We start from the raw sequence: 27,326 nt of genomic DNA on the forward strand, positions 1-27,326 counted from the left end.
ATGGGGCTTGAAGACGAGAGGGATCATTTGAGAGCATCTCTCCGTTATCATTAAACATTATCATGGCTATTCTATTCTACCAACATATTTAGCCAAGCCATGGCTGGGCTGGGCCTAGCTGTTGAAGAGCAGGGGGAGCAGAATAATAATGATCTATTCAACTGTCTGCTCCCTGATGCATTTGGACTCTTCTGGCTGTGACCTTGAAATGCACACCACTGCTGGAGCGACCCCCCTGAGCCTTACCCCACACAGGGTAGCGGCTTGGACACCAGCCGCTTAAGAGGAAAAACAATCTCATCTCATTCAAAAACATATCATCTCTCTGTGCTCGTGGGAAAAGCCTGGTAGACTCAAGGGCAGACAGAGGTGCTGCTGATGGAGCTGTGAGCTCTCATATCCTTTCCTTTAGTATGTAGAGGGTGCTGCATACATGTGCAGGGTGAGAGTGGATCCGTTAGTGTAGACTAGAGAGTGTGATTGGACATGGAGCTTTAGAAACGATCAGTCAATAAAATATAGTATGCAGTGGAGAAAATGCATGAGTTTATTTACTGAAACATATACCACATTTAGACAGATACTAATTGACTTGGTATAAAAAAGACCAATGTCATTATTATGCAGTCATACACTGAGTATACAAAACATTAAGAATCAAATCAAACTTTATTTGTCACATGCGCCGAATACAAGTGTAGACCTTACCACGAAATGCTTACTTAACCAACAGCGCAGTTCAAGAAGAGTTAAGAAAATATTTACCAAGTAAACTAAAGTAAAACATTATAAAAAGTAACACAAAATAACAATAACGAGGATATATACACCTGCTCTTCCTATGACAAACTGACCAGATGAATCCAGGTGAAATTTATGAGTGATGTCATAAATCCACTTCAATCAGTGTAGATGAAGAGGAGGAGTCAGGTTATAGAATGATTTTTAAGCCTTGACACAATTGAGAGATGGATTGTGTATGTGTGCTATTCAGAGGGTGAATGGGCAAGACAATCTATTTAAGTGTCTTTGAACGGGGTGTGGTAGTACAGTAGGTTCCAGTCACACCGGTTTGTCTCAACAGTTTCCCTGTGGGCATCAAGAATGGTCCACCACCCAATGAACATCCAGCCAACTTGACAACTGTGGGAAGCATTGGAGTCAACATGGGCCAGCATCCCTGTGGAACGCTTTCGACACCTTGTAGAGGCCATGCCCCGACAAATTGAGGCTGTTCTGAGGGCAAAAGGGCGGGGTGTAACTCAATATTAGGAAGGTGTTCTTAATGTTTTGTCCACTCAGTGTATATTTTACTTTACTGGGTAAGGGCTATAGTGCATTACAGGTGAAAGTCTGTCTTTGGTCCTATCGCCTTGATCTTGGTTGATGATGTTTCTGTTTCAATTAGTCACCTATTTGTAACTCACTATAACCCCCTTTCTTTTCACGGTGTTGTGGTGGACATGTCCTTTGATAGGCTGTCACTCATGACATCAGATGAATAACTCATCCAGTCTGCTGTACTTAGGGGGTAGCTAGAGGACTGCTGAAGTTGCCTGGAGCCTCTCCAGACATGGGCACCTTCAGTATCAACTTCACAACGCTATAGGCGGGCACAAGCACAGTGTCACACAGTGTGCCCTTCATTTCTCCCTGGTAACAATGGAAAGTTTATAGAAGAATTAATAAAGCACAGAGAGAAGCCCTGATGGATACAACGATACAGTAGACCCGATGGTAGAGCAAATGGTGGTTAAAGAGTTTCCATTCTTGTTACTGTGGGCCCAGCCACTGGCATCAGAACAGCCTGCAATGTGGATGTGATTTGAGCTGCAGCCTGCAGCTGGCCCACTTGGAGAGAAATGCAATGTTCCATTCCACCATCATAACAATCACCATCCTCCTCCTCCTCCTTATCATCCCCTCCATCTGAGCTAAACACTGCAGTTGGAGAGAGAGAGAGAGAGAGACAGAGACAGAGAGACAGAGAGAGACAGAGAGAGAGACAGAGAGAGACAGAGACACAAAGAGACAGAGAGAGAGAGAGACAAAGAGAGAGAGAGACAAAGAGAGAGTGAGACACAGAGAGAGAGAGAGAGAGAGACAGAGAGAGAGAAAGAGAGCAGGACAGAGAGAAAGAGAGAGAGAGACAGAGAAAGACAGAGAGAGGGAGAGAGAGAGACAGAGCGAGAGAAAGAGAGCGAGACAGAGAGAAAGAGAGACAGAGAGAGAGACAGAGAGAAAGAGAGAGAGAGACAGAGAGAGAGACAGAGAGAGAGAAAGAGAGTGAGACAGAGAGAAAGAGAGACACAGAGAAAGACAGAGAGAAAGAGAGACACAGAGAAAGAAAGAGAGTGAGACAGAGAGAAAGAGAGACACAGAGAAAGACAGAGAGAGAGACAGAGAGAGAAGAACTAGCCTCATCACATTGCTCTCTGTAGAGGCCTTGATACTGGCTGTGTCTGGATGAAGGGATGCATCGAGAGGGATGGATTCTGACGGGGGGGAGGAGATTGGTTTTGTTGTACTCACAGTGTAGAGTTAGTTTGATTCTGACGGGGGGAGGAGATTGGTTTTGTTGTACTCACAGTGTAGAGTTAGTTTGATTCTGACGGGGGGGAGGAGATTGGTTTTGTTGTACTCACAGTGTAGAGTTAGTTTGATTCTGACAGGGGGGAGGAGATTGGTTTTGTTGTACTCACAGTGTAGAGTTCATTTGATTCTGACAGGGGGAGGAGATTGGTTTTGTTGTACTCACAGTGTAGAGTTAGTTTGATTCTGACGGGGGGAGGAGATTGGTTTTGTTGTACTCACAGTGTAGAGTTAGTTTGATTCTGACGGGGGGGAGGAGATTGGTTTTGTTGTACTCACAGTGTAGAGTTCATTTGATTCTGACAGGGGGAGGAGATTGGTTTTGTTGTACTCACAGTGTAGAGTTCGTTTGATTCTGACGGGGGGGAGGAGATTGGTTTTGTTGTACTCACAGTGTAGAGTTCGTTTGATTCTGACGGGGGCGAGGAGATTGGTTTTGTTGTACTCACAGTGTAGAGTTCGTTTGTCACTTTCACCAGCTCCTCATGCATCTGAATCCCAATGTCCTTACTCTGAAAAACAAGGGGTTGGAAAACAGTTAGGGCCAATGCACATCAATCAATGTACTGTCATATATTAACAAATAGCTACAATTGTGATGAATATCCTGTACCAACAAACTGATAGGCAAAGTTTTTCAGTGTGTGGGTGGTGATGAGACACTGTCTGGATCGATTTGAATCTTGACAGCACTTTAAGAAGGTGTACATACAGTACAGAGAGAGACACCCTGAGAATGAGCATAGAGTATAAAGATGTGATGGATGGACAGAAACATACATCATTCCAAAAGAGAGACTTCCAGCCAGACCAGCCAGTGGAACACAATCAACCACTAGACTAGTGAATTAACTACTTCCCCTCTGGCCTCGCTCTCTCTGTCTGAAGAGTGCTGGAGTGCGTGTGGTTTCATGTTCCACCCCTCTCCGTGGGCTATGTTTAGCTACTGATGTTTAGGTGCTGATTGTTAAAGCTGCTGTTTAGTTGTGGTGCTTGATAAGTAAATGTCTCATCCCTCTCCTGATGAACTGCCACTTCTGGTCTGTACTGAGTGGATGGGGAAACACCCCCACTCAACGGTTGTTTGAGCCACCACCATCAGCAGTTATAGTGTTACCACTTACTTGCTATATGATGTGGACACACATAATGTTGCAGTTCATTGAGGTCTTTCCATTTCTCATGCAAGTAGATGACATCAGTAATGACTCAAGCTGAGAAAAGTCACAATCAGCTGTTTCATCTTTCCCTGGTGGCAACCAATGTCCAGACTGTCATTCTGTCATGTCATGTACAGTGTTGTTTTTCAAAAGGAGCCTTGAGAAATATGCTGTAATGATGGAAACTTGACGTGTCAATGACATTGAGTTCTTCTAACAGCTTTCAAGATGGACCAGGACTCTGAGTAATGTGTTTTTACAAAGGACAAACACTTAGTGGCCAGTTTATTAGGTACACCACCCCGTTCACGAAAATGGTTCACTCCTACAGACAGTGAGTGACGTGGCCGTGGCAGACTGGCATCGAAGCATTCAGTTACTGTTCGATTGAATGTTAGAATGGGCAAAACGAGTGACCTAAGCGACTTGATCGTCTGTGCCAGATACTGCTCCAGTATCTCAAAAACGGCCTGCTTCCTTTTCACATACGACAGTGTCTAAGGTTTACAGAGAATGGTGCGACAAACAAAAAACATCCAGTCAGCGGCAGTCCTGTGGGTGAAAACAGCTTGTTACTGAGAGGTCGAAGGAGAATGGCAAGAATCATGCAAGCTAACAGGCGGGCCACAAACAGACAAATAATGGCGCAGTACAACAGTGGTGTGCAGAACGGCATCTCGGAACGCCAACTCGTCGGTCATTGTCACGGATGGGCTACTGCCACAGACGACCACATCGGGTTCCACTCCTATCAGCTAAAAACAAGAAGAAGCTGTTCCAGTGGGCACGCAACCATCAACACTGGACAATTGAGGAGTGTAAAAACATTGCCTGGTCCTACGAATCCGGTTCCTGTTGCGTCATGCTGATGGCAGAGTCAGGATTTAGCGTAAGCAGCATGAGTCCATGACGCCACCCTGTCTGGAGTCAATGCTACAGGTTGGTGGTGTAATGGTGTGGGGAATGTTTTCCTGGCACACTGCAGCATTTACAGCCATCCCACACAACCTAGCTAGTGATGATGAGAGTGGGAACACACCTGGTATTGTGGGAGCTCAGTGAGAGAAAGTAATTGCTAGCATGGCTGTACGTGCGACAGAAAGCAATCTGTTCCTAGATTGAGACTACAGGGGTGTGTGAATCCACCCACACCACACATTACTGTATTCACAGAAAACGAAGTAGGCACACAAAGGAAATAACACCTGTACTAACTTCACAGAAGTATGACTGACTAACCTTTTCTCAGAAAAGTTTTTCTAGAGAAGAGACCATGAGTCAGTGGTGGGCCGTCAGGGCCTGCAAGGCCTTCTCTGCTGGCCTAAACATCATCAGAATATAATTTTTTTTTAAATATATTTTCCCACAAATATGTATTAAATTATTCCCCAGAGTAAGAGTTATACTCTTCATTTCATAGCTTTCCTCTTGGTTGCACTGCTTCCAGCCCCAGGTTGAGATTTGGAGGGCTGGTCTTTATGTTAGATCTTTTATCCAATCATATTCAGCCATCATGTGTTGCCAGGGGTCTAAAATCTGCCCTCAGGCCTTCAGAATCAACAGTGCGGGCGCTTGTAGCTTATAGTGAACGGAAATGAAAATTTAGTGTCAACCAATCAGTTTTAGAGTTGGCTATTGTACGCCTTCTGGCTGGCTCCAGTGTTACACAGGAGCCAGCTAGCAGGCGTAGTGCGTGCACGTCTTTTGATTGGATTACCAATATTGAGAGGCAGGTCCTATGGAGATCTAGGAAACTGAATTTGATAAACGAATTAATTCGCGTACTACTAAGCTGTTTTTTCAACCCACAATGGCGGAAGGAGGAGAAGATATCGATTTGGTCGAGGATATAATTATAACGCCATTCTCAAGACGAACTTTTCAAGAAAAGTTAGACATTGTAAGGAGAGGTCGCCCGACGCCACAAAGCCTGTCACAGGCGGGAAAGTGCTTCGTTCGCTCGCCACTTTCAAAGTTTCAACTACGAGCGCTGTCAATGGCTCACAGGCTCCTTGGCTCCGAGAAGCACTGCAAACTGTACTGCTGGGAATGCCTATTATTTGCAAGTGATCGATTTGGTGTTTGGAGCCACACTGGCTTTGCAAACTTGAGTTGTCTAACCAAGGCAGCAACGAGACACCAAAGTACGGCTGGGCACTAACAAGCAATGGTGCTTTTGAAAACTTTTGGGGACACCGGAGTGGATCTACAGCTCAAAGAACAAACGCGCAGGGCAACGGAGCTGCACAATGAAAAGGTGAAGGGAAATATTGAAAAGAGTCATTGATTGTGTCATGTTTTTGGGTAAACACTGTTTACCCAAAAATGTCAATTTGTCAATTTCAAGGTGACGCAACGCCTGGTTATACTGCGTTTCTGTCTAAATGTATAGTGTCTAGAGCCACGGCATCATAATGAGGTGGATTAATTCGGGTGGGACTGTGTAGTACCTCACTGAAGGCCCAGGCCCCAGGCACGCCACTGCCATGAGTAATTACTCTCTCAAACTCTATCTCACGGCTAACAGTATCTTTCATTACTACCCTCACACATATATATAGGAAGTTTCACACTCCCATATTGTCCCCAAAGCCTCCACTGTCTAAGAGTCTGTTCCAGGCCCTAGCTTTGTGTATATTGAAACTGATATATGGTCCCTATACGTCCATGTCTGCTAGGATTTATGGTTCTGCCTGCTAAGGTGGCCCTCTGTGGACATAAATCATAGTGGAGGGTAATACTGCGGGATCGATAGTCAGCAGCGCTGCTACTCTCTGACTCTACAGCACAGAGCCAAGCACCAGGGCTAATCTCTAAACACACACAGGCCTCATACACTCACACTGAATCACACACACACACACACAGGTAGTTGCACGTAAGCTTGCACGCAGGCACACACACACCCTTTTCATACTTGAACGCACATCATCTATTTTTGTATGGGTTACGCCAAACAGGTTTAACCATAACAACCAAGCCCTAACATACGCAGGCTGATGACAAGTAACAATTGGAACGTGGAATCAATCACGGAGGGAGGGGCTCATAGCAACAGGAGGAGGGGCCAGCTGAGATGGAATTTTCTGAGCTTTGGACAATACTGGTGTCTCCCTCCACCCTTTAAAATATACTGAGAAAAGATGGAGAGAAAGAGAGCAAGAAAGAGGTAGCAAAATTGTTATTTTATTTTACCTTCATCATCAGACCTCCCAAGGAGTACAGTCGTGGCCAAAAGTTTTGAGAATGACACAAATATTAATTTCCACAAAGTTTGCTGCTTCAGTGTCTTTAGATATTTTTGTCAGATGCTACTATGGAAAACTGAAGTATAATTACAAGCATTTCATAAGTGTTAAAGGCTTTTATTGACAATTACATGAAGTTAATGCAAAGAGTCAATATTTGCAGTGTTGACCCTTCTTTTTCAAGACCTCTGCAATCCGGCCTGGCATGCTGTCAATTAACTTCTGGGCCACATCCTGACTGATGGCAGCCCATTCTTGCATAATCAATGCTTGGAGTTTGTCAGAATTTGTGGGTTTTTGTTTGTCCACCCGCCTCTTGAGGATTGACCACAAGTTCTCAATGGGATTAAGGTCTGGGGAGTTTCCTGGCCATGGACCCAAAATATCGATGTGTTGTTCCCCGAGCCACTTAGTTATCACTTTTGCCTTATGGCAAGGTGCTCCATCATGCTGGAAAAGGCATTGTTCGTCACCAAACTGTTCCTGGATGGTTGGGAGAAGTCGCTCTCGGAGGATGTGTTGGTACCATTCATTATTCATGGCTGTGTTCTTAGGCAAAATTGTGAGTGAGCCCACTCCCTTGGCTGAGAAGCAACCCCACACATGAATGGTCTCAGGATGTTTTACTGTTGGCATGACACAGGACTGATGGTAGCGCTCACCTTGTCTTCTCCGGACAAGCTTTTTTCCAGGTGCCCCAAACAATTGGAAAGGGGATTCATCAGAGAAAATGACTTCACCCCAGTCCTCAGCAGTCCAATCCCTGTACCTTTTGCAGAATATCAGTCTGTCCCTGATGTTTTTCCTGGAGAGAAGTGGCTTCTTTGCTGCCCTTCTTGACACCAGGCCATCCTCCAAAAGTCTTCGCTTCACTGTGCGTGCAGATGCACTCACACCTGCCTGCTGCCATTCCTGAGCAAGCTCTGTACTGGTGGTGCCACGATTCCGCAGCTGAATCAACTTTAGGAGACGGTCCTGGCACTTGCTGGACTTTCTTGGGCGCCCTGAAGCCTTCTTCACAATAATTGAACCGCTCTCTTTGAAGTTCTTGATGATCCGATAAATGGTTGATTTAGGTGCAATCTTACTGGCAGCAATATCCTTGCCTGTGAAGCCCTTTTTGTGCAAAGCAATGATGACGGCACGTGTTTCCTTGCAGTTAACCATGATTGACAGAGGAATAACAATGATTCCAAGCACCACCCTCCTTTTGAAGCTTCCAGTCTGTTATTCGAACTCAACCAGCCTGACAGTGATCTCCAGCCTTGTCCTCGTCAACACTCACACCTGTATTAACGAGAGAATCCCTGACATGATGTCAGATGGTCCTTTTGTGGCAGGGCTGAAATGCAGTGGAAATGTTTTTTGGGGATTCAGTTAATTTGCATGGCAAAGAGGGACTTTGCAATTAATTGCAATTCATCTGATCACTCTTCATAACATTCTGGAGTATATGCAAATTGCCATCATACTGTTACGTCCGTCGTTGAAATGAGACCAAGGCGCAGCGTGGTAAGCGTACATCTTTCTTTATTTTTGATGAACACCCAAAAAACAACAAAAGATAAACGAACGTAACGTTCTGCAGGCTACACAGTAACTGTACAAAAACAAGATCCCACAAACTAAGGTGGGAAAAGGCTGCCTAAGTATGATCCCCAATCAGAGACAACGATAGACAGCTGCCTCTGATTGGGAACCATACCAGGCCAAACAAAGAAATAGGAAAACTAGATTGCCCACCCAAATCACACCCTGACCTAACCACATAGAGAAATAGAAAGGCTCTCTAAGGTCAGGGCGTGACACATACAAACTGAGGCAGCAGACTTTGTGAAAATGTATATTTGTGTCATTCTCAAAACTTTTGGCCACGACTGTACAGGGAACATGTCCTGTTAAATCAGATATGAAAGAGCCTTGGCTTGAATGTGATAAGTGATAAGATCTTTTAGAGAGAAATATGTGAAAGCCTCCTGGCAGCAGTTGAATGGCATTTGTATACATGGTGGCTCTGATGTCAGACACTGCAGAGGGAGACAATGTGGAGCAGAGCAGGGAGTGGACAATCCTGATGCAACACACAGTAAGAATATAGATGTGACAAGTCAGATTGTGCTGGCCTACAAATAATACATTCATGAAATACTCTCTTCTCTCTCTAAAAAAAAAGGGGGAAGAACACAGTGCAGCCTGATTCTATTGTTTGTTCCATTAGTCTTGACTGGAATTTGAACTGTGCAACCCACTGAGACTTTGCAGTTCTCGACTGAGCCATAGCTCGACATGGGTGCTTTAATTAAGCAATAATGCACGAGGGGGTGTCGTATAGCAGCCTATACCGTAGCCTATACCACATACCCGGGTAGCCTAGCGGTTAACAATGACGGACCAGTAACCAAAAGGTTGCTGGTTTGAATCCCTGAGCCGACTAGGTGAACATTACATTTTTTTTGTCATACCGGTGATAAACGTAAGGGATAATCAACGAGGGGCTGTGCGTTCTATGGAAAATAATGAATGGCTTGTTCTACGACGCGCTAGAGTAATTCAACTGACCTTCCACAGAGTTGCCGCATAGAGACCTGAGTTGATTATCCCGTTTATACCATGCCTATATTTCAACACATTTGCTGCTAGAAATGTGTTCAACATCCACCGAAGTAGCTATCAAGCTCTAACCAGACTCAGAGGCTACTAAACCTCCAACAGAGAACACCTCACTGAGGAGAGATACTACAACAAAGACCTGTGTCTTTTCCCCTGGACAGATCAGGTCTAGAAAAGGCCCAGAGTTTTTCCAGGTCAAGTCAAAGGTCAGATCGCATGAAAATGGCACTATCTATGGAGTATTGATTTATGACTGTCTGGATATCAGAAATCTTGGACATCGGGGTCTTTCTTTCATGGGCTGCTTGATTCACTTGTAGCCTACTCAGCTCTCTCCTCCATTCATTTGCTTGAAAGCTACAAAACTATGCAGCACATTTCTTCAACATGTTATTCATTGTGACCTCTAGGCATGCCAGCGAGCGCACATAGCTCCATTCATATTACCAGCCAGAGGAAAAGCTACTTGAGGACACTTCACTGACTGACAGGAGGCTGTGTTGTTCTGTTTTCAGCCCTGGCTGGTGCTCTCTACAGTGTTGCTTTTACCCCCATTCACATTCCTGCCGACACACACACACACGCACACATGCACAGTAGTGTGTGAATGGAGGATGACAGTCGGGCTGGGTCTCACCTCCAGGAAGTCCTGCCAGGTGTAAACAGGGGTCTGTGTGTGGGTTAGACCTCAGTCATCTCTGCTGACACAGGGCAAGACACTGCTCACAACAGCAGGGGCCCAGGGGGAGGGGTAGGGGGCCAGGTGGATTAGGGGACCAGGGAGGTTAGGGGGTCAGGAGGGTACCCTAGCCTGCTCTACCTCAACCCTGCTTCTCTACTACTACTCCACAGGCCACATGGAACAGACGGAGGTATACAATGTGCTGACACACAGGACAGCTGGTAATGTAGCTGCTCAAAAAACAGCCCTGCTCACACAGTCTCACGGTAGCCTACCATCAATCTGTATACCAAAGTTGGAGTATGGAAAGGATGGAGGCAAATTGCTTTCTTTCAGACTCATTTCAAAAGCCCTGGTTTGAAAGCTGGTTTGAATGCGGTTCTAACCAAAAAAAACAATGAGGCCTGGTATTAATTGTGTATGATCACGATCTTAGAGAAAGATCAGTCGACATGCTGCCCATTACTGCTCAGCAAACTCACAAAAAAAGCCAGAGCTCTTTTGTATCTTTGCCTCTGACCACATTGGCACTGGTGATAAGGAAAGGTGTAAACAGAGGGACAGACGGACGGACGGACAGAGGGATGACTGACGTATTAACTGACCTTCTTGAAGAGGCGGATTACGTCCTCGCTGATCTGGGCGAGGCGGACGATAACGTTGTTGGTATAGATGTCATTGAGGGTGGCGTGGTCCCTGCTCTCTCTCCTGGTCTGGTTCAGTACCAGGTACCAGCAGTTCACACTGGACAGCAGGTGCTGGTCCTTCCTGAACACAACACAGAGAGGAGGGATTAGTAATGCAAGTGTTACTGTAACATACAGTACATTCCTGCCATTTGTCTCTGCTTTTATCATTTCAATATTTCTAAGGCCTACTATCTGATTAGGGTGTCTATTCAACAGACAACAGACCAAAAGTGATGGTCAGAGCAAATATCTGAACTCCCGCAGAAGGTTGATGACTTGCCATTAAGTTAAGCATAGCCCATCCCCAGTAAATGTAAGTGAGTACGTTGCCCACGGTTGCTCTGGGTAGACAACACCCACACATGCATTATGTTGTTCTTTTGACAGCTTTTGTTGGAGTAAAACACGAGGGCTACTAAGGCTGATTCCTGTTCACACTAAACAATACAGCTGCTGCATGATCCCATTGTTGGCTGACTGCAGAGACAACCACACTGACCTTAGACATTACAGCACTCTCTCTCTGCCTGTCTCTCCCGACTCTTTCTCTCCATCTCTCTCTACCTCTCTCCCACCGACCCTATCTCTCTTCCTCTCTCCAGCCTTCCCTCCCTCACTCCCCTCTCTATCTCAATCCCTCTATAGTGATGGCACTAGGCCAGAACAGACGCCATTAGTTTCTCTTGCAGCGCCCCAGTCTGACACGGCATCGATTGTTTAATTCCTTAACGCTGGTAACCATAATGACCCTGACATGGGCTGACTGAAGCCTAATCCGCTTTCACGGCATCCCCCTCCAGTGTAGGTTAACTCTCTCTCTCACACGCACGCACACACACACACACACACACACACACACACACACACACACACACACACACACACACACACACACACACACACACACACACACACACACACACACACACACACACACACTCATAAACACACACACACACACACACACACACACACACACACACACACACACACACACACACACACACACATAAACACACACACACACACACACACACACACACACACACACACACACACACACACACACACACACACACACACACACTCATAAACACACACACACACACACACACACACACACACACACACACACACACACACACACACACACACACACACACACACACACACACACACACACTCATAAACACACACACACACACCCCTGTCCCTCCGTCTAAACCCTATCTCAACATTAATCAATCAACAAACTCTGGGGAAAAGGACAAAGAGGAGAGAGGGGTCTGAGGCAGAGTGAGAGAGATAGCAGGATAGGGTTTCACTGAGCCAGGGTGAAAACTGCACATGCAATTACTGCAAAGAAAAGGGATGAGCACTAACATCAAAGGCTCCCCTCTACAGAGAGCTTCCGCAATGTTAATCACTTCTAATGAAGCTGATATCTGTCTGTTCCAGAGGGCTGCCACCATTATTCTCCCACTTACCCCCACAGCAAGACACCACAATGTACACAGTTAACATGCTATACAGTCATGTGGTTCTACCACAGCCATACATACTGACAGTCTATGACTGGTGAGAAGCTAATGCAGGTAAACTCAGCTGAGCCAAGATGAATCTCACCATTTGAGGAAGAGGAAGAAGGACGCTTGCTGCGAAGAAGAAGTTGGGCAGAGAATCATATTATACTTTGAAAGCAAGAATTCAGACTTCTGCATTTGAAAAGGTCTGATTGAGCATTGTCCATCGGATCACGGTATAAAAATGACTTTTACAGAGGGACTTTGTCAGGGAAGCAAGCCAAACACGTTGATTTGGAATCAAGAGGAATCGGAGAAGTAATTCTCCAATCAACCCAAATTACAATATGGGCCAGTCCAATAATCAAGAGGTCACTAGTGATAATGGGACGATTAAATTGAACTTTGCGTTGCTATGGCAAAGGGATTAACAGTCTCAGATAGACTAGATAGAGGAAACATTAGGCCTGTAGGTGACTCTCTAACCACAATACAAACTCAATGGGGTGAAACATGTTCTCCTTGTCTTCTGGGATGGCCTATTTCCTTAATCCTTAATCACAACCAGGCTCACAAACACACACTCTCTCTCTCTCCCCACTCCCAGTCTCTCTCTCTCCCCACTCCCAGTCTCTCTCTCTCCCCACTCCCAGTCTCTCTCTCTCCCCACTCCCAGTCTCTCTCTCTCCCCACTCCCAGTCTCTCTCTCTCCCCACCCCCAGTCTCTCTCTCTCCCCACTCCCAGTCTCTCTCTCTCCCCACTCCCAGTCTCTCTCTCTCCCCACTCCCAGTATCTCTCTCTCCCCACTCCCAGTCTCTCTCTCTCCCCACTACCAGTCTCTCTCTCTCCCCACTCCCAGTCTATCTCTCTCCCCACTCCCAGTCTCTCTCTCTCCCCACTCCCAGTCTCTCTCTCTCCCCACTCCCAGTCTCTCTCTCTCCCCACTCCCAGTCTCTCTCACTCCCAGTCTCTCTCTCTCCCCACTCCCAGTCTCTCTCTCTCCCCACTCCCAGTCTATCTCTCTCCCCACTTCCAGTCTCTCTCTCTCCCCACTCCCAGTCTCTCTCTCTCCCCACTCCCAGTCTCTCTCACTCCCCACTCCCAGTCTCTATCTCTCCCCACTCCCAGTCTCTCTCTCTCCCCACTCCCAGTCTCTCTCTCTCCCCACTCCCAGTCTCTCTCTCTTCCCACTACCAGTATCTCTCTCTCCCCACTCCCAGTCTCTCTCTCTCCCCACTACCAGTATCTCTCTCTCCCCACTCCCAGTCTCTCTCTCTTCCCACTACCAGTATCTCTCTCTCCCCACTCCCACTCCCAGTCTCTCTCACTCCCCACTACCAGTCTCTCTCTCTCCCCACTACCAGTCTCTCTCACTCCCCACTACCAGTCTCTCTCACTCCCTCTCAATTCAATTCAATTCAAGGGCTTTATTGGCATGGGAAACACATGTTAACATTGCCAAAGCAAGTCCCTAGCCATCCAAACAACAAGGCTCTATTTACAGGGCTCCCTGTCTGTAGAATTGCACTCCTCCTCCGCTCGGCTAGGCAGAAACGCTGCGCAGGCATCTCCAAGCCCCTGTAATCGCTGATCAAATATTCATCTGCCCGTAAAATCACTGTTTTCCCTGATTATTAAAATAAAGTCAGCTGTTTAGCGTGACAGCAGCTCAGGGCTAGTAGGGTGTTGCCTGGGAGAGAGCAAGAGGGAGAGGAAGTTCCAACGCTCTGTGACAAAGCAACTGTGTGTTCAAAGGGCGCTGAGGTATTTGGGCATCTGGGTCCACAGCCTCAGCCTTATTATTATTATTCACTAGAACAAGTACAGAGGTTTGAGCTACATACATACAATACCTTAGCTGCCTATTCATTGTGACTTTCAATGCACCATTGAAACTGCCAACGCTGCAAAAACCCACCCACACCACTAGACCATAACTATAAGTAGAGCCTCCGAAAAGAGACATCTGAGAATCCGGCCAGGCCTGTCACTGATTCTCTGGGCCCTGGGTTAAACCCTTTTCCTGAGGAAATAGACAAAAGCAAGCAGGCTCTCTTCTCCCCAGCTGCTGTCCTCATTTCACAGGAAGTGGGAGCAGAAGGCAGGCAATTAGACCTGTGTGGCTGTAGCAGGACACATCTCTTCTCCGAGAGGGAGGGAGCTGAATATTTTCAACCAGTGATACTGTAGAAGCAGCCCACAGTGGCCCTGGTTTTATAGTACTGGAGCACAGGGTGGCAGATCCACAGGTCACAGTCCTAGTATAAGTCATAAAGGGCCTCCTCATCCTCAGACCTCACACCTGACACTATAACTCCTCCCTGTGTCTCCAGGTCGGCAGCAGCCAGCTCTCCTTCCTGTCTCTCTGGATGGTTGAGTGTCAGTCAGCAGCCTTACTGCAGGGTAATACAAAGCTTCAAAATGTTCAGTTTTCCCATGGTTCCTTCTGTCCCTATCATTAACATGGAGAGGGTGGAGGATGAGCTCCCTGAGACTCAATAGGAGTGAGGGGTAAGGAGAGAGGAGAGGAGAGGAGAGGAGAGGAGAGGAGAGGAGAGGAGAGGAGAGGAGAGGAGAGGAGAGGAGAGGAGAGGAGAGGAGAGAGAAGAGGGGAGGGGAGAGAAGAGGGGAGGGGAGAGAAGAGAGGAGAGAAGAAAAAAGGGGAGAGAAGAGGGGAGAGAGGAGAGGAGGGGAGAGGAGAGGAGAGGAGAGGAGAGGAGAGGAGAGGAGAGGAGAGGAGAGGAGAGGAGAGGAGAGGAGAGGAGAGGAGAGGGGAGGGGAGGGGAGGGGAGGGGAGGGGAGGGGAGGGGAGGGGAGAGAAGAGAGGAGAGGAGAGGAGAAAAAAGGGGAGAGAAGAGGGGAGAGAAGAGAGGAGAGGAGAGAAGTGGGGAGAGAAGAGAAGAGGGGAGAGAGGAGAGAAGAGGAGATGGAGAGAGGAGAGAAGAGGAGAGAAGGAAAGAAGAGAGGAGAGGGGAGAAAGGAGAGGAGAGCCTCTCTACAGCATCAGGCTCATCTGTTAGGACAATGGTTCCTAAACTTTTTCAAGGCGCCCATTACCGCATTGGAGAACATCCCGCGCCCCCCCCCCCCCCCACCCTGCGTGCACACATACAACGTCTATTTCAATGGGCACAAGCACTGTTCATGACACAAACTGTTCACAGCCCTCTTAATGATGGAAAGAATTTAGCAGGTTTAATGCTTATTTTCTGCAATTCTACAGATATTGTCATGGGGTGCAAAGAACATTTTGCAGTTTTAAAGCAAATGTTCTTGCAATTCTATACATATTGCCATGTCTAATGTCTATTCATGTGATATTTATGTGACAAAAAAAATACAACAATATCTACGGGCTGAAAAATCTAAACAATAAAATGGTAGCTGACATGGGCTAGTTGATTAGTGACTAACATGACAAGAGGAACTGATGATGCACCACCCAATTTCAAAATTGCACCTTGTGCATTCTACTATCACAACTTTCAAGAGTGAGTTTAAAGACTGAGTGAGTTCAATTTGGGAATCACTGTGTTAGGACACTGCTCTGTCTTTCACCAGCATGCTCACCATGTGTGTGTGTGTGCGTGTGTGCGTGTGTGTGTGTGTGCGCGCGTGCGTGCGTGTGTGCGCGTGCGTGTGTGTGTGTGCGTGCATGTGTGTGTGCGTCTTTAGAATCTGAAGATGCCTCACTAATCATTTCATTCAAGGATGAATAACTGATAAGGTGTCTCCATAATGTAGTCTATACCCTTAACAAGTTGAAGTGATGTGTAGAAGAATGCTCACTCTTTAGTCACGGGTGTATAGAACACATAAGACCTTTCAGAGGACTTCCACAAGGAAATACGCATTATTAATCACACCAGGGTTGCATCCCAAATGGCACCCTATTCCATATCTAGTGCGCTACTTTGACCAGGGCTAAGAAATCTGGTCAAAAGTAGTGCACTATATAGGGAATAGGGTGCCATTTGGGACACATCCCAGAATTTAGAGCACTTTGAAGAGCTTTTAACCGACTCTGCACTGCTTATCTCAGCAGAACCTTTTTTGTGGGGAAAGAAGGCATTGCCAACATTTGATAGCAAGCAGCTGCAGAGCAATGTGGTGGTGGTGATGGTGGTGGTGGTGGGGTTGGAGTGTTTGGCAGGGCCTGAAACACACACACACACACACACAAACACACACACACACACCCTACCTGGTGCTGCTGATAGTTACCTCATCCAGCTGTAAACCTAAGGGATATGGGACTACAGGCCTCTCCCACTTTCCCTTGGAGAGGAGTTTGATGTTTGCTCTGAACACACCTAGCCTTTCTCTGACAGGGACATAGTTTAACATTTAACCCCTGTCCTGCTCTGACCCCACTCCACCACCGGGGAAAGACTCAGTGATGGGCGCTGTACAGATGATGAGGGGCTGTACAGTCAGTGTGCTGGGTAGGACTGGTTGGCACACAGATCAGAGAACGTATGGTTCTCATTTATGTCCGGAGGTTAGAAATGCACTGGTTCAATAATATCTGTATAGACAGAATATGATGTACAGAACATACTGGAGTCTATACTAAGGAATATTAATTCTAAGCCATTTGGGGGAATGCAGATTGGCAGCCCTGGGACTGCCTCTGACCCAAAGGCAAGTACGCCAACCTAGCAACCCCATGCATAACGCATAGCATTCTTCTGGGCGTCACTGGGAAGTTAATGCCCTCTGATACTCATAAGCTTATGAATAATTAGTGAAGGAATCAATGGCACATGATCATGAATACAGCACATGATCATGAATACAGCACATGATCATGAATACAGCACATGATCATGAATACAGCACATGATCATGAATACAGCACATGATCATGAATACAGCACATGAATTATCAGCCGTTCAGGCTAAAGCTAAATCAGGCTTCCTTGCTGATTGAGTTATGTGAAATCCTTTTATCAAATAACATCCATAAAGACATAGGATATTTTTACATTGCTGAAGGGGTCGGTATTTGGACCAATTAAGAAATTTGATATTAGATTAAATGTCAAAGGCAATCAATAGAACATAGAGTTATGGGCTGTAGCCCATAGTATGTAGCTACATAATACATTGCAGGATGGTTTGGTTTTTAATACGAAACAGTACAGTTCTTATTTATAATGAAAAATCATGTAAAGTCAGTCTTTCATGTTTTGCAGTAACTGGTACATGTTTTGTGTTTTGCAGACAGACAGGCAGCTGGACGGAGATCGCAGGCAGCAACATCAGATGGAACGGGGTTGAGACAAATAAGAAGAGGCCACCAGAGTGATTGTAGTTAAGCAGAACGAGCATGGAGGAGACAGTCTGGCTCAGCGCGATACCAGGGCAATCATTAATGATGACCTCTTACACCCACACACACACACAGACACACACACATACACACAACACATGCACTAACACACATACGCAGGCAGGCACACACACGGTCACACACACAGACACACACACGGTCACACAATAACACACAGGATTGGATGTTAATGGAAGCTTTATCTTATCTCTCTCAGACAGGTTATGTTTCCTTTCAATATTACATGAGCTGCTTTCTAATGGCTTGCTTGCTGTTGATTATTTCTAATCCCTGTTTTGACTGACCATATTCAGCCATTAATTTAATAGGGTGTGATTAAAATCCCCATTTAATGATTAACCCTGAAACGTTTCCTCAATCAATGTCTTTTGTCTGTCTCATAGACATTGAAGACCATTTAATGAGCAATAGGAAGTGCCTGAAGCCCCACAAACACAATGGTTTAAAGTGATAGTTCACTCCACAATCAAAGTTGATTTGATCTCTAAGTGGTCTAATGTCAAGATGAGTCCAAATCCCATGTCATCTGTTGTGTAGATATAGCTATATGCAAAAAATGAAAAAGATAGGCGCCATCTAAAGGGTAGAGAGCTTAGCCCTCGCCCACTCTCTTACAGTGAGGCCACCATTTAATGGAATAGCAAATAGACTTCTGGTGGTTGGTGTTTTGGTGTTGGTTGGGTGGGTTGACTGGGACCAGACTGACAGATTTCAAGCAGAGACCCAGGTAGGCTGGAGCAGTACACTCTTAGAAAAAAAGGTGCTATCTAGAACCTAAATGTGTTCTTCGGCTGTCCCCATAGAAGAACCCTTTGAAGAACATTTTTTTCCCCATGTAGAACCCTTTCCACAGATCCAAAAAGGGTTCTATCTGGAACCAAAACGGGTTATTCTATGGGGACAGCCGAAGAACACTTTTGGAACCCTTTTTCAAAGAGTGTAGGTCTGAGTTTAGCTGAGCTACAGGGATCTCTTGCCTACTTATGCCCTCAGCTTCTCCTTGCATGTGGTCCAATCAGAGGGGGAGTGATAGGATACTTCACCCTCATCTTAATTAGTCTAACGAGAGATACTAGAGCCGCCTGATTTATTAATGTAGACAAGCCAAGATGAGACCGAGCAGACAGACAGCCCCATGGCAGAGCAGCTGTAAACTACAGTGGTGTTGGGCATTGTATCAGTGACTGCTTTCATAAACTCGGCTCATAAAGCCGCGTTTGTAGTGTGGGTTAAACCAACAGGACAGGGGCAGCGACCCAGCAGCTCAATGTGGACGTCTGCCCTGGCCAGGCCAACCAGAGTCTTTAACTGTGCCGTTTTAATTTCCCATAGTGTTGTGCAGTGCAGAGCAGAGGCAGCGGACTGCCATACATGAGTTGCTAGGCAGCGGAGGGGTTATGCTGTTCATGACCTATCCTTCCACAGAGAGCTGGGCTGCTGGGGTGACCTCACAACTCAGAAATATCTACAGAGAGCCAAAAAACTGAGAGTAGGAGCTTGTTTGTGTTTAAACTAATGAGACAGTAAGAACAGGGTAAAAGACAAGTATCCGTATTACATACGTGGGTGATAAATACTGTAACAGTATATACAGTAGACGGTGTGCCCAGAGTTTACTTACAACGCGAGGGTCTTTAACAAGGCCACTGGCAATGCTAATTGGTCAAACGTTTTCATGGTTGAATTTGGTTGGCTTAATGGAGTCCAAATGAAGCCATTTTACATTTGAATCATTTAGCAGACACTCATATCCGGAGTGAAATACACTTAGTGAATTCATTTTAAGATAACTAGCTGGGACAACCACATATCACAGGCATAGAAAGTAAATGTTTTCCTTAATAAAGTAGCTATCAGTAGAGTCAGATGTGGCCCTCATAAAGAAGTGTGTGTAATCAAAGTGTTAACACACAAATATCCAGTGTGTGTGTGTCTTGCCTGATAACTACACACAGCCAAAGACTCTGCGGCTACAGACTTGTAGATGGATGCTTTACACTGCAGCCCTATGAGTGAGTAAAGTGGTTGAGGCAGCCTTGGCAAAGGCATTGAGGTGGCAGAGGGAGATGAGATGCAGAGTCTGGTAAGAACTGTGTGGCTGCTGCCTGCTCTTCAACAACTGTTTGGATTGGTCTACTAGAAGATCTACTGTACAGTCAGTGCAAGTGTGTTGGTTAAGCCAAAGTGTCTGCAGCAGTACAGGCCTGTTTACTGTCTGCCTGGCCTTGGGGGCCCTGGTGCAGGCTGCCTCCTCTAGAACAGCTGGCCTCAATTACTGAGTCAAATCCCCATCCAATTCCACAGGGCCTGAACTCAATGGATGATACAAAGCCCTCTGAAACACACCCGCTACTCTATTGCCTGCACTGACATGCAAAGCTTCATCACTACTGTTATGATCACTGTTATCATATTAACCTAGTTAACCTTTAGAATGTGTTAAAGTGTAGCTTGCTATTATATTCAAAAGTTGGGTAGAGCTCATACTGTATAGATAAAGAATGAGGAGTACATTTTGCAGCATACGACTGCACTGTAATCAAATGCTGCAGTGTGAAGGCTGGGGCTGGCTAGCAAGCTGCAAATCTATCACTGGCAGCCCACCATGGCAGAGAATAATCAAGTTATCCATTGATGTAATGCGAAACAAGGCCCATTCTCTTAGCATGCATGGCCGCGGCCGTGCCTGGACCTTATAGCATAATACTGGTGAAGGCCTGGCTGGCTGTGACTCCCTCCTCAGCCCAGAACTACAGGAAGAGGAGCATTATATGTGGAGATTCTGGAGTGCCAATTAAAATGGAGGTTTCATCCAGAATGAAATTAATTTTGTATCGCCTTTGTATGGTTTGAGATTTCTAAGGAGTAAAGAGGAAGAATCTTTTTCGCTTGCATATTCTAAGAAGGATGTTTATATCCTAAGGCTATCCAATCAGAGTGAACCTAAAACGCAGCAGGAGTCGGTTTTGGAAAGATTACGGTGAGAAAGAGACATGATGGAGTAGTATAAGATCTGGGAATAAAAACTTGGCAAGAATGGATGTGTACTGAGACAAAAATATAAACACAACATGTGAAGTGTTGGTCCCGTGTTTCATGAGCTGAAATAAAAGATCCCAGAAATGTTCCATATGAACAAAAAGCTAAGAATTAAAAAGGTATGGTTGGATTATTATTCATCTTAATTTAAGACAAATACTGGAAACAATAGAACACTATAAAAAATCTGGAAAACCATGCCTGGTATTCATAGCTGACTTTGAAAAGGCTTTTGATAAAGTACGACTGGAATATTTCAATTTTGGAGAATATGTCATACAATGGGTTAAAGTTATGCATAGTAACCCTAGGTGTAAAATAGTAAATAATGGCTACTTCTCAGAAAGTATTAAACTGTCAAGAGGAGTAAAACATGGTTGACCTCTATCGTCATATCTATTTATTGTGGCCATCGAAATGTTAGCTATTCAAATCAAATCCAACAAGGGGCTAGAAATCCAAGGCTTAAAAACAAAGGTGTCATTGTACACTGATGATTCATGTTTTTCTTTTAAATACACAATAAGGATCCCTCCACAGCCTCATAGAGGATCTAGATAATTGTTCTAACTTCTCCGGATTACGTACTGGATCACAAAAAATACAACTTTTACATTACAGTGTAGTTTACTAATAAAATGGTCTGACGGTGAAGTGGACATATTCTGTATTCATATCCCGAAAGAAAGAAATGGTCTCACTACAATACATTTTAATAGAAAATAGATAAGATCTTGCTACCATGGAAAGGAAAATACCTGTCTATTTGTGGAAAAATCACCCTGATTAACTCTTTTAGTCATATTCCAGTTTACATATTTGCTTAGGGCCTTGACTACACCTAGCGACTTGTTTTCTAAATGATATGAGCAAAAAATATAAAATTTTATTTGGAATGGTAAACCAGCCAAATTAAACGGGCCTATTTATATACTTAATATGAAATCGTAGGGCAGAAATGATTAAATATGAAAGCATAGACCTCTCACTAAAGGCTTCAGTCATACAAAAGTTATACTTAAGTCCAAACAGGTTCTCAAGCATATTAGTAAGTGTCACGGCTGTTGAAGGAGGAGGACCAAGATGCAGCGTGGTTAGCGTACATTTTCTATTTATTTTAAAAATGACGCCGACAAAACAATAAACAATACAAAACAAACCGTGAAGCTCAAAGGCTATGTGCCCTAAACAAAGTCAACTTCCCACAAAAACAGGTGGAAAAAAGAGCTACCTAAGTATGGTTCTCAATCAGAGACAACGATAGACAGCTGCCTCTGATTGAGAACCACACCCGGTCAAACACAAAGAAAAAGAAAACATAGAAATAAAGAAACTTGAATGCCCACCCTAGTCACACCCTGGCCTAACCAAAATAGAGAATAAAAACCTCTCTATGGACAGGGCGTGACAGTACGAATGTCTCGCCCCATGTTCAAGAATGGCTTTTTTCCCTTTATTCAGATTAAAACCTTTCACTTTCGGTTATTTGAAAATTAAATAATCCCAAAAATATTGCTATTTTTAAAACAGCCATAGAAAGTTGGTAGCAATTTCAGTTTAATCCACCAGAAAAGACCGAACAAATAATCCAACAAATATTATGGTTAAATTTAAATATGCTAATTAATTAAAAAATATATATTCCTCGGGAAAAAAACGGTATAATCTTTGTAAATTATATCATAAATACGATTGGTGTAGTTATGTCACACATGCAGCTAATAAAAATATATGGAAATGTCTGCTCTACTCAAAATTACAACCAACTATTTACAGCATTACCGCAAAAATGGAAGAGGCCATTGGAAGTGGGAGAAAGTATGGAACTTGTCTGTCGGCCCTGCATTAAAGACCAAAATTTGTTAAAGAAAATTGTAATAAATAAAAAAGTATACCAGTTTAGTTTAAGGACCAAAAGAAATGACAGCTATGCCATATATCTCCATATCCCCGGATTTCAACCGCAAGCTCTGGACATTTACACCTGGATTTCGCAGCTAGCTAGCTGCTATCCGTGTGACTATTGGCTTACGTTGATCCCGGAGCAAACATCAATTATTCCGGAGCTAGCCAGCTGAAGAGTTCCATCAGCCACTCCTGGGCTACAATCACCTATCCGGACCCGTTTTACTGCCAATGCGGAGCCCCACCGGGCCTTCACGACTGGACTACCGACGTTATCTGCCCGAGGGAGTTATCCAACTGGCCCCTCCGTCGCAACGTTACCTGAACGCCCATTTGCGGCCTGCTAATTGTTAGCTGTCTTATCGGCTGCTATCTGAATAAGTCTATCGGACAATTTTTTCTTGGGTCACTATAACTATATCTATTTTGCCAATTGGATTGATCCCTTCTACCACACGGAACCCCACTAATCTACCGACGGAAACGCACGAGGTGGCTAAAAACAGACCTCCATCCTATGCTAGCTTGCTACCGATGGCCCGGCTAGCTGTCTGAATCGCCGTGACCCCAACCAACCTCTACTCACTGGACCCTTATGATCACTCGACTAAGCATGCCTCTCCTTAATGTCAATATGCCTTGTCCATTGCTGTTCTGGTTAGTGTTTATTGGCTTATTTCACTGTAGAGCCTCTAGCCCTGCTCACTATACCTTATCCAACCTTTCAGTTCCACCACAGACACATGCGATGACATCACCTGGTTTCAATTATGTTTCTAGAGACAATATCTCTCTCATCATCACTCAATACCTAGGTTTACCTCCACTGTATTCACATCCTACCATACCTTTGTCTGTACATTATACCTTGAAGCTATTTTATCGCCCCCAGAAACCTCATTTTACTCTCTGTTCCAGACGTTCTAGACGACCAATTCTCATAGCTTTTAGCCGTACCCTTATCCTACTCCTCCTCTGTTCCTCTGGTGATGTAGAGGTGAATCCAGGCCCTGCAGTGCCTAGCTCCACTCCTGTTCCCCAGGCGCTCTCTTTTGATGACTTCTGTAACCGTAATAGCCTTGGTTTCATGCATGTTAACATTAGAAGCCTCCTCCCTAAGTTTGTTTTATTCACTGCTTTAGCACACTCTGCCAACCCGGATGTTCTAGCCGTGTCTGAATCCTGGCTTAGGAAGACCACCAAAAATTCTGACATTTTCATCCCTAACTACAACATTTTCAGACAAGATAGAACGGCCGAAGGGGGCGGTGTTGCAATCTACTGCAAAGATAGCCTGCAGAGTTCTGTCCTACTATCCAGGTCTGTACCCAAACAATTTGAACTTCTACTTTTAAAAATCCACCTCTCTAAAAACAAGTCTCTCACCGTTGCCGCCTGCTATAGACCACCCTCTGCCCCCAGCTGTGCTCTGGACACCATATGTGAACTGATTGCCCCCCATCTATCTTCAGAGCTCGTGCTGCTAGGCGACCTAAACTGGAACATGCTTAACACCCCAGCCATCCTACAATCTAAGCTTGATGCCCTCAATCTCACACAAATTATCAATGAACCTACCAGGTACCACCCCAAAGCCGTAAACACGGGCACCCTCATAGATATCATCCTAACCAACTTGCCCTCTAAATACACCTCTGCTGTTTTCAACCAAGATCTCAGCGATCACTGCCTCATTGCCTGCATCCGTAATGGGTCAGCGGTCAACAGACCTCCATTCATCACTGTCAAACGCTCCCTGAAACACTTCAGCGAGCAGGCCTTTCTAATCGACCTGGCCGGGGTATCCTGGGAGGATATTGATCTCATCCCGTCAGTAGAGGATGCCTGGTTATTTTTTTTAAATGCCTTCCTCACCATCTTAAATAAGCATGCCCCGTTCAAGAAATGTAGAACCAGGAACAGATATAGCCCTTGGTTCTCTCCAGACCTGACTGCCCTTAACCAACACAAAAACATCCTATGGCGTTCTGCATTAGCATCGAACAGCCCCCGTGATATGCAACTTTTCAGGGAAGCTAGAAACCAATATACACAGGCAGTTAGAAAAGCCAAGGCTAGCCTTTTCAAGCAGAAATTTGCTTCCTGCAACACAAACTCAAAAAAGTTCTGGGACACTGTAAAGTCCATGGAGAATAAGAACACCTCCTCCCAGCTGCCCACTGCACTGAAGATAGGAAACACTGTCACCACTGATAAATCCACTATAATTGAGAATTTCAATAAGCATTTTTCTACGGCTGGCCATGTTTTCCACCTGGCTACCCCTACCCCGGTCAAAAGCACTGCACCCCCCACAGCTACTCGCCCAAGCCTTCCCCATTTCTCCTTCTCCCAAATCCAGTCAGCTGATGTTCTGAAAGAGCTGCAAAATCTGGACCCCTACAAATCAGCCGGGCTAGATAATCTGGACCCTTTCTTTCAAAAATTATCTGCTGAAATTGTTGCCACCCCTATTACTAGCCTGTTCAACCTCTCTTTCGTGTTGTCTGAGATCCCCAAAGATTGGAAAGCAGCTGCGGTCATCCCCCTCTTCAAAGGGGGGGGACACTCTTGACCCAAACTGCTACAAACCTATATCTATCCTACACTGCCTTTCAAAGGTCTTCGAAAGCCAAGTCAACAAACAGATTACCGACCATTTCGAATCCCACCATACCTTCTCCACAATGCAATCTGGTTTCAGAGCTGGTCATGGGTGCACCTCAGCCACGCTCAAGGTCCTAAACGATATCTTAACCGCCATCGATAAGAAACAATACTGTGCAGCCGTATTCATTGACCTGGCCAAGGCTTTTGACTCTGTCAATCACCACATCCTCATCGGCAGATTCGATAGCCTTGGCTTCTCAAATGATTGCCTCGCCTGGTTTACCAACTACTTCTCTGATAGAGTTCAGTGTGTCAAATCGGAGGGTCTGTTGTCCGGGCCTCTCTATGGGGCAGTCTCTATGGGGGTGCCACAGGGTTCAATTCTTGGACCGACTCTCTTCTCTGTTTACATCAATGATGTCGCTCTTGCTGCTGGTGAGTCTGATCCACCTCTACACAGACGACACCATTCTGTATACTTCTGGCCCTTCTTTGGACACTGTGTTAACAACCCTCCAGGCGAGCTTCAATGCCATACAACTCTCCTTCTGTGGCCTCCAATTGCTCTTAAATACAAGTAAAACTAAATGCATGCTCTTCAACCGATCGCTGCCTGCACCTGCCCGCCTGTCCAACATCACTACTCTGGACGGCTCTGACTTAGAATATGTGGACAACTACAAATACCTAGGTGTCTGGTTAGACTGTAAACTATCCTTCCAGACTCAATTCAAACATCTCCAATCCAAAGTTAAATCTAGAATTGGCTTCCTATTCCGCAACAAAGCATCCTTCACTCATGCTGCCAAACATACCCTTGTAAAACTGACCATCCTACCAATCCTCAACTTCGGCGATGTCATTTACAAAATATCTTCCAATACCCTACTCAATAAATTGGATGCAGTCTATCACAGTGCCATCCGTTTTGTCACCAAAGCCCCATATACTACCCACCACTGCGACCTGTACGCTCTCGTTGGCTGGCCCTCGCTTCATACTCGTCGCCAAACCCACTGGCTACAGGTCATCTACAAGTCTTTGCTAGGTAAAGCCCCGCCTTATCTCAGCTCACTGGTCACCATAGCAGCACCCACGCGTAGCACGCGCTCCAGCATGTATATTTCACTGGTCACCCCCAAAGCCAATTCTTCCTTTGGCTGCCTTTCCTTCCAGTTCTCTGCTGCCAATGACTGGAATGAACTGCAAAAATCACTGAAGCTGATTTAACTTTAAGCACCAGCTGTCAGAGCAGCTCATAGATCACTGCACCTGTACATAGCCCATCTGTAAATAGCCCATCCAACTACCTCATCCCAAAACTGTATTTATTTATTTATTTTGCTCCTTTGCACCCCAGTATCTCTTCTTGCACATTCATCTTCCGCACATCTATCACTCCAGTGTTTAATTACTATATTGTAATGACTTCGCCACTATGGCCTATTTAAATAAAGGTGAAATAAAAAAATATATAAAAAATATGGCAAATAGAAATCAAAACTGGATGGTGTTCAGAGATAGATGGGAGGAGTTGAGTGGAGCTGAAGGGTGGGACTAAAAACAAACAAAAGATAACTATTGTAAAATATACTGTCTACGTATAATATATATAGTATATATAAGCTGGAAGTAGAAGCCTACGTTTTGTTGTCCATTAGTTTACTCCAATTAGGAAGGGTGGTAGGGTTAGGGGAAAATAATGAAGGAAAATATACAGTACCAGTCAAAAGTTTGGCCTGATTCACACAGTCTCCTCTGAACAGTTGATGTCCCTTTCTAGGGAGTTTTTCCTAGCCACCGTGCTTCTACACCTGCATTGCTTGCTGTTTGGGGTTTTAGGCTGGGTTTCTGTACAGCACTTTGAGATATCAGCTGATGTAAGAAGGGCTATATAAATACATTTGATTA

General features: G+C 45.1%; 1 protein-coding gene across 1 annotated transcript in view; it reads right to left on the reverse strand.

Annotated features, from left to right (window-relative positions):
• LOC120064752 (SLIT-ROBO Rho GTPase-activating protein 3) overlaps nucleotides 1–27,326 on the reverse strand; it is a 105,514-nt gene that overhangs the window by 43,620 nt on the left and 34,568 nt on the right. The window contains exons 3-4 of the mRNA XM_039015367.1: nucleotides 10,898–11,060; nucleotides 3,042–3,104 (exon numbers count right to left, since the gene is read on the reverse strand). Coding sequence (XP_038871295.1) covers nucleotides 3,042–3,104; nucleotides 10,898–11,060 — 226 coding nt within the window. The remainder of the gene's footprint in view (nucleotides 1–3,041; nucleotides 3,105–10,897; nucleotides 11,061–27,326) is intronic.

This window comes from Salvelinus namaycush, chromosome 20, assembly GCF_016432855.1.
Source record: "Salvelinus namaycush isolate Seneca chromosome 20, SaNama_1.0, whole genome shotgun sequence".
NCBI classification, from domain to species: Eukaryota; Metazoa; Chordata; class Actinopteri; order Salmoniformes; family Salmonidae; genus Salvelinus; species Salvelinus namaycush.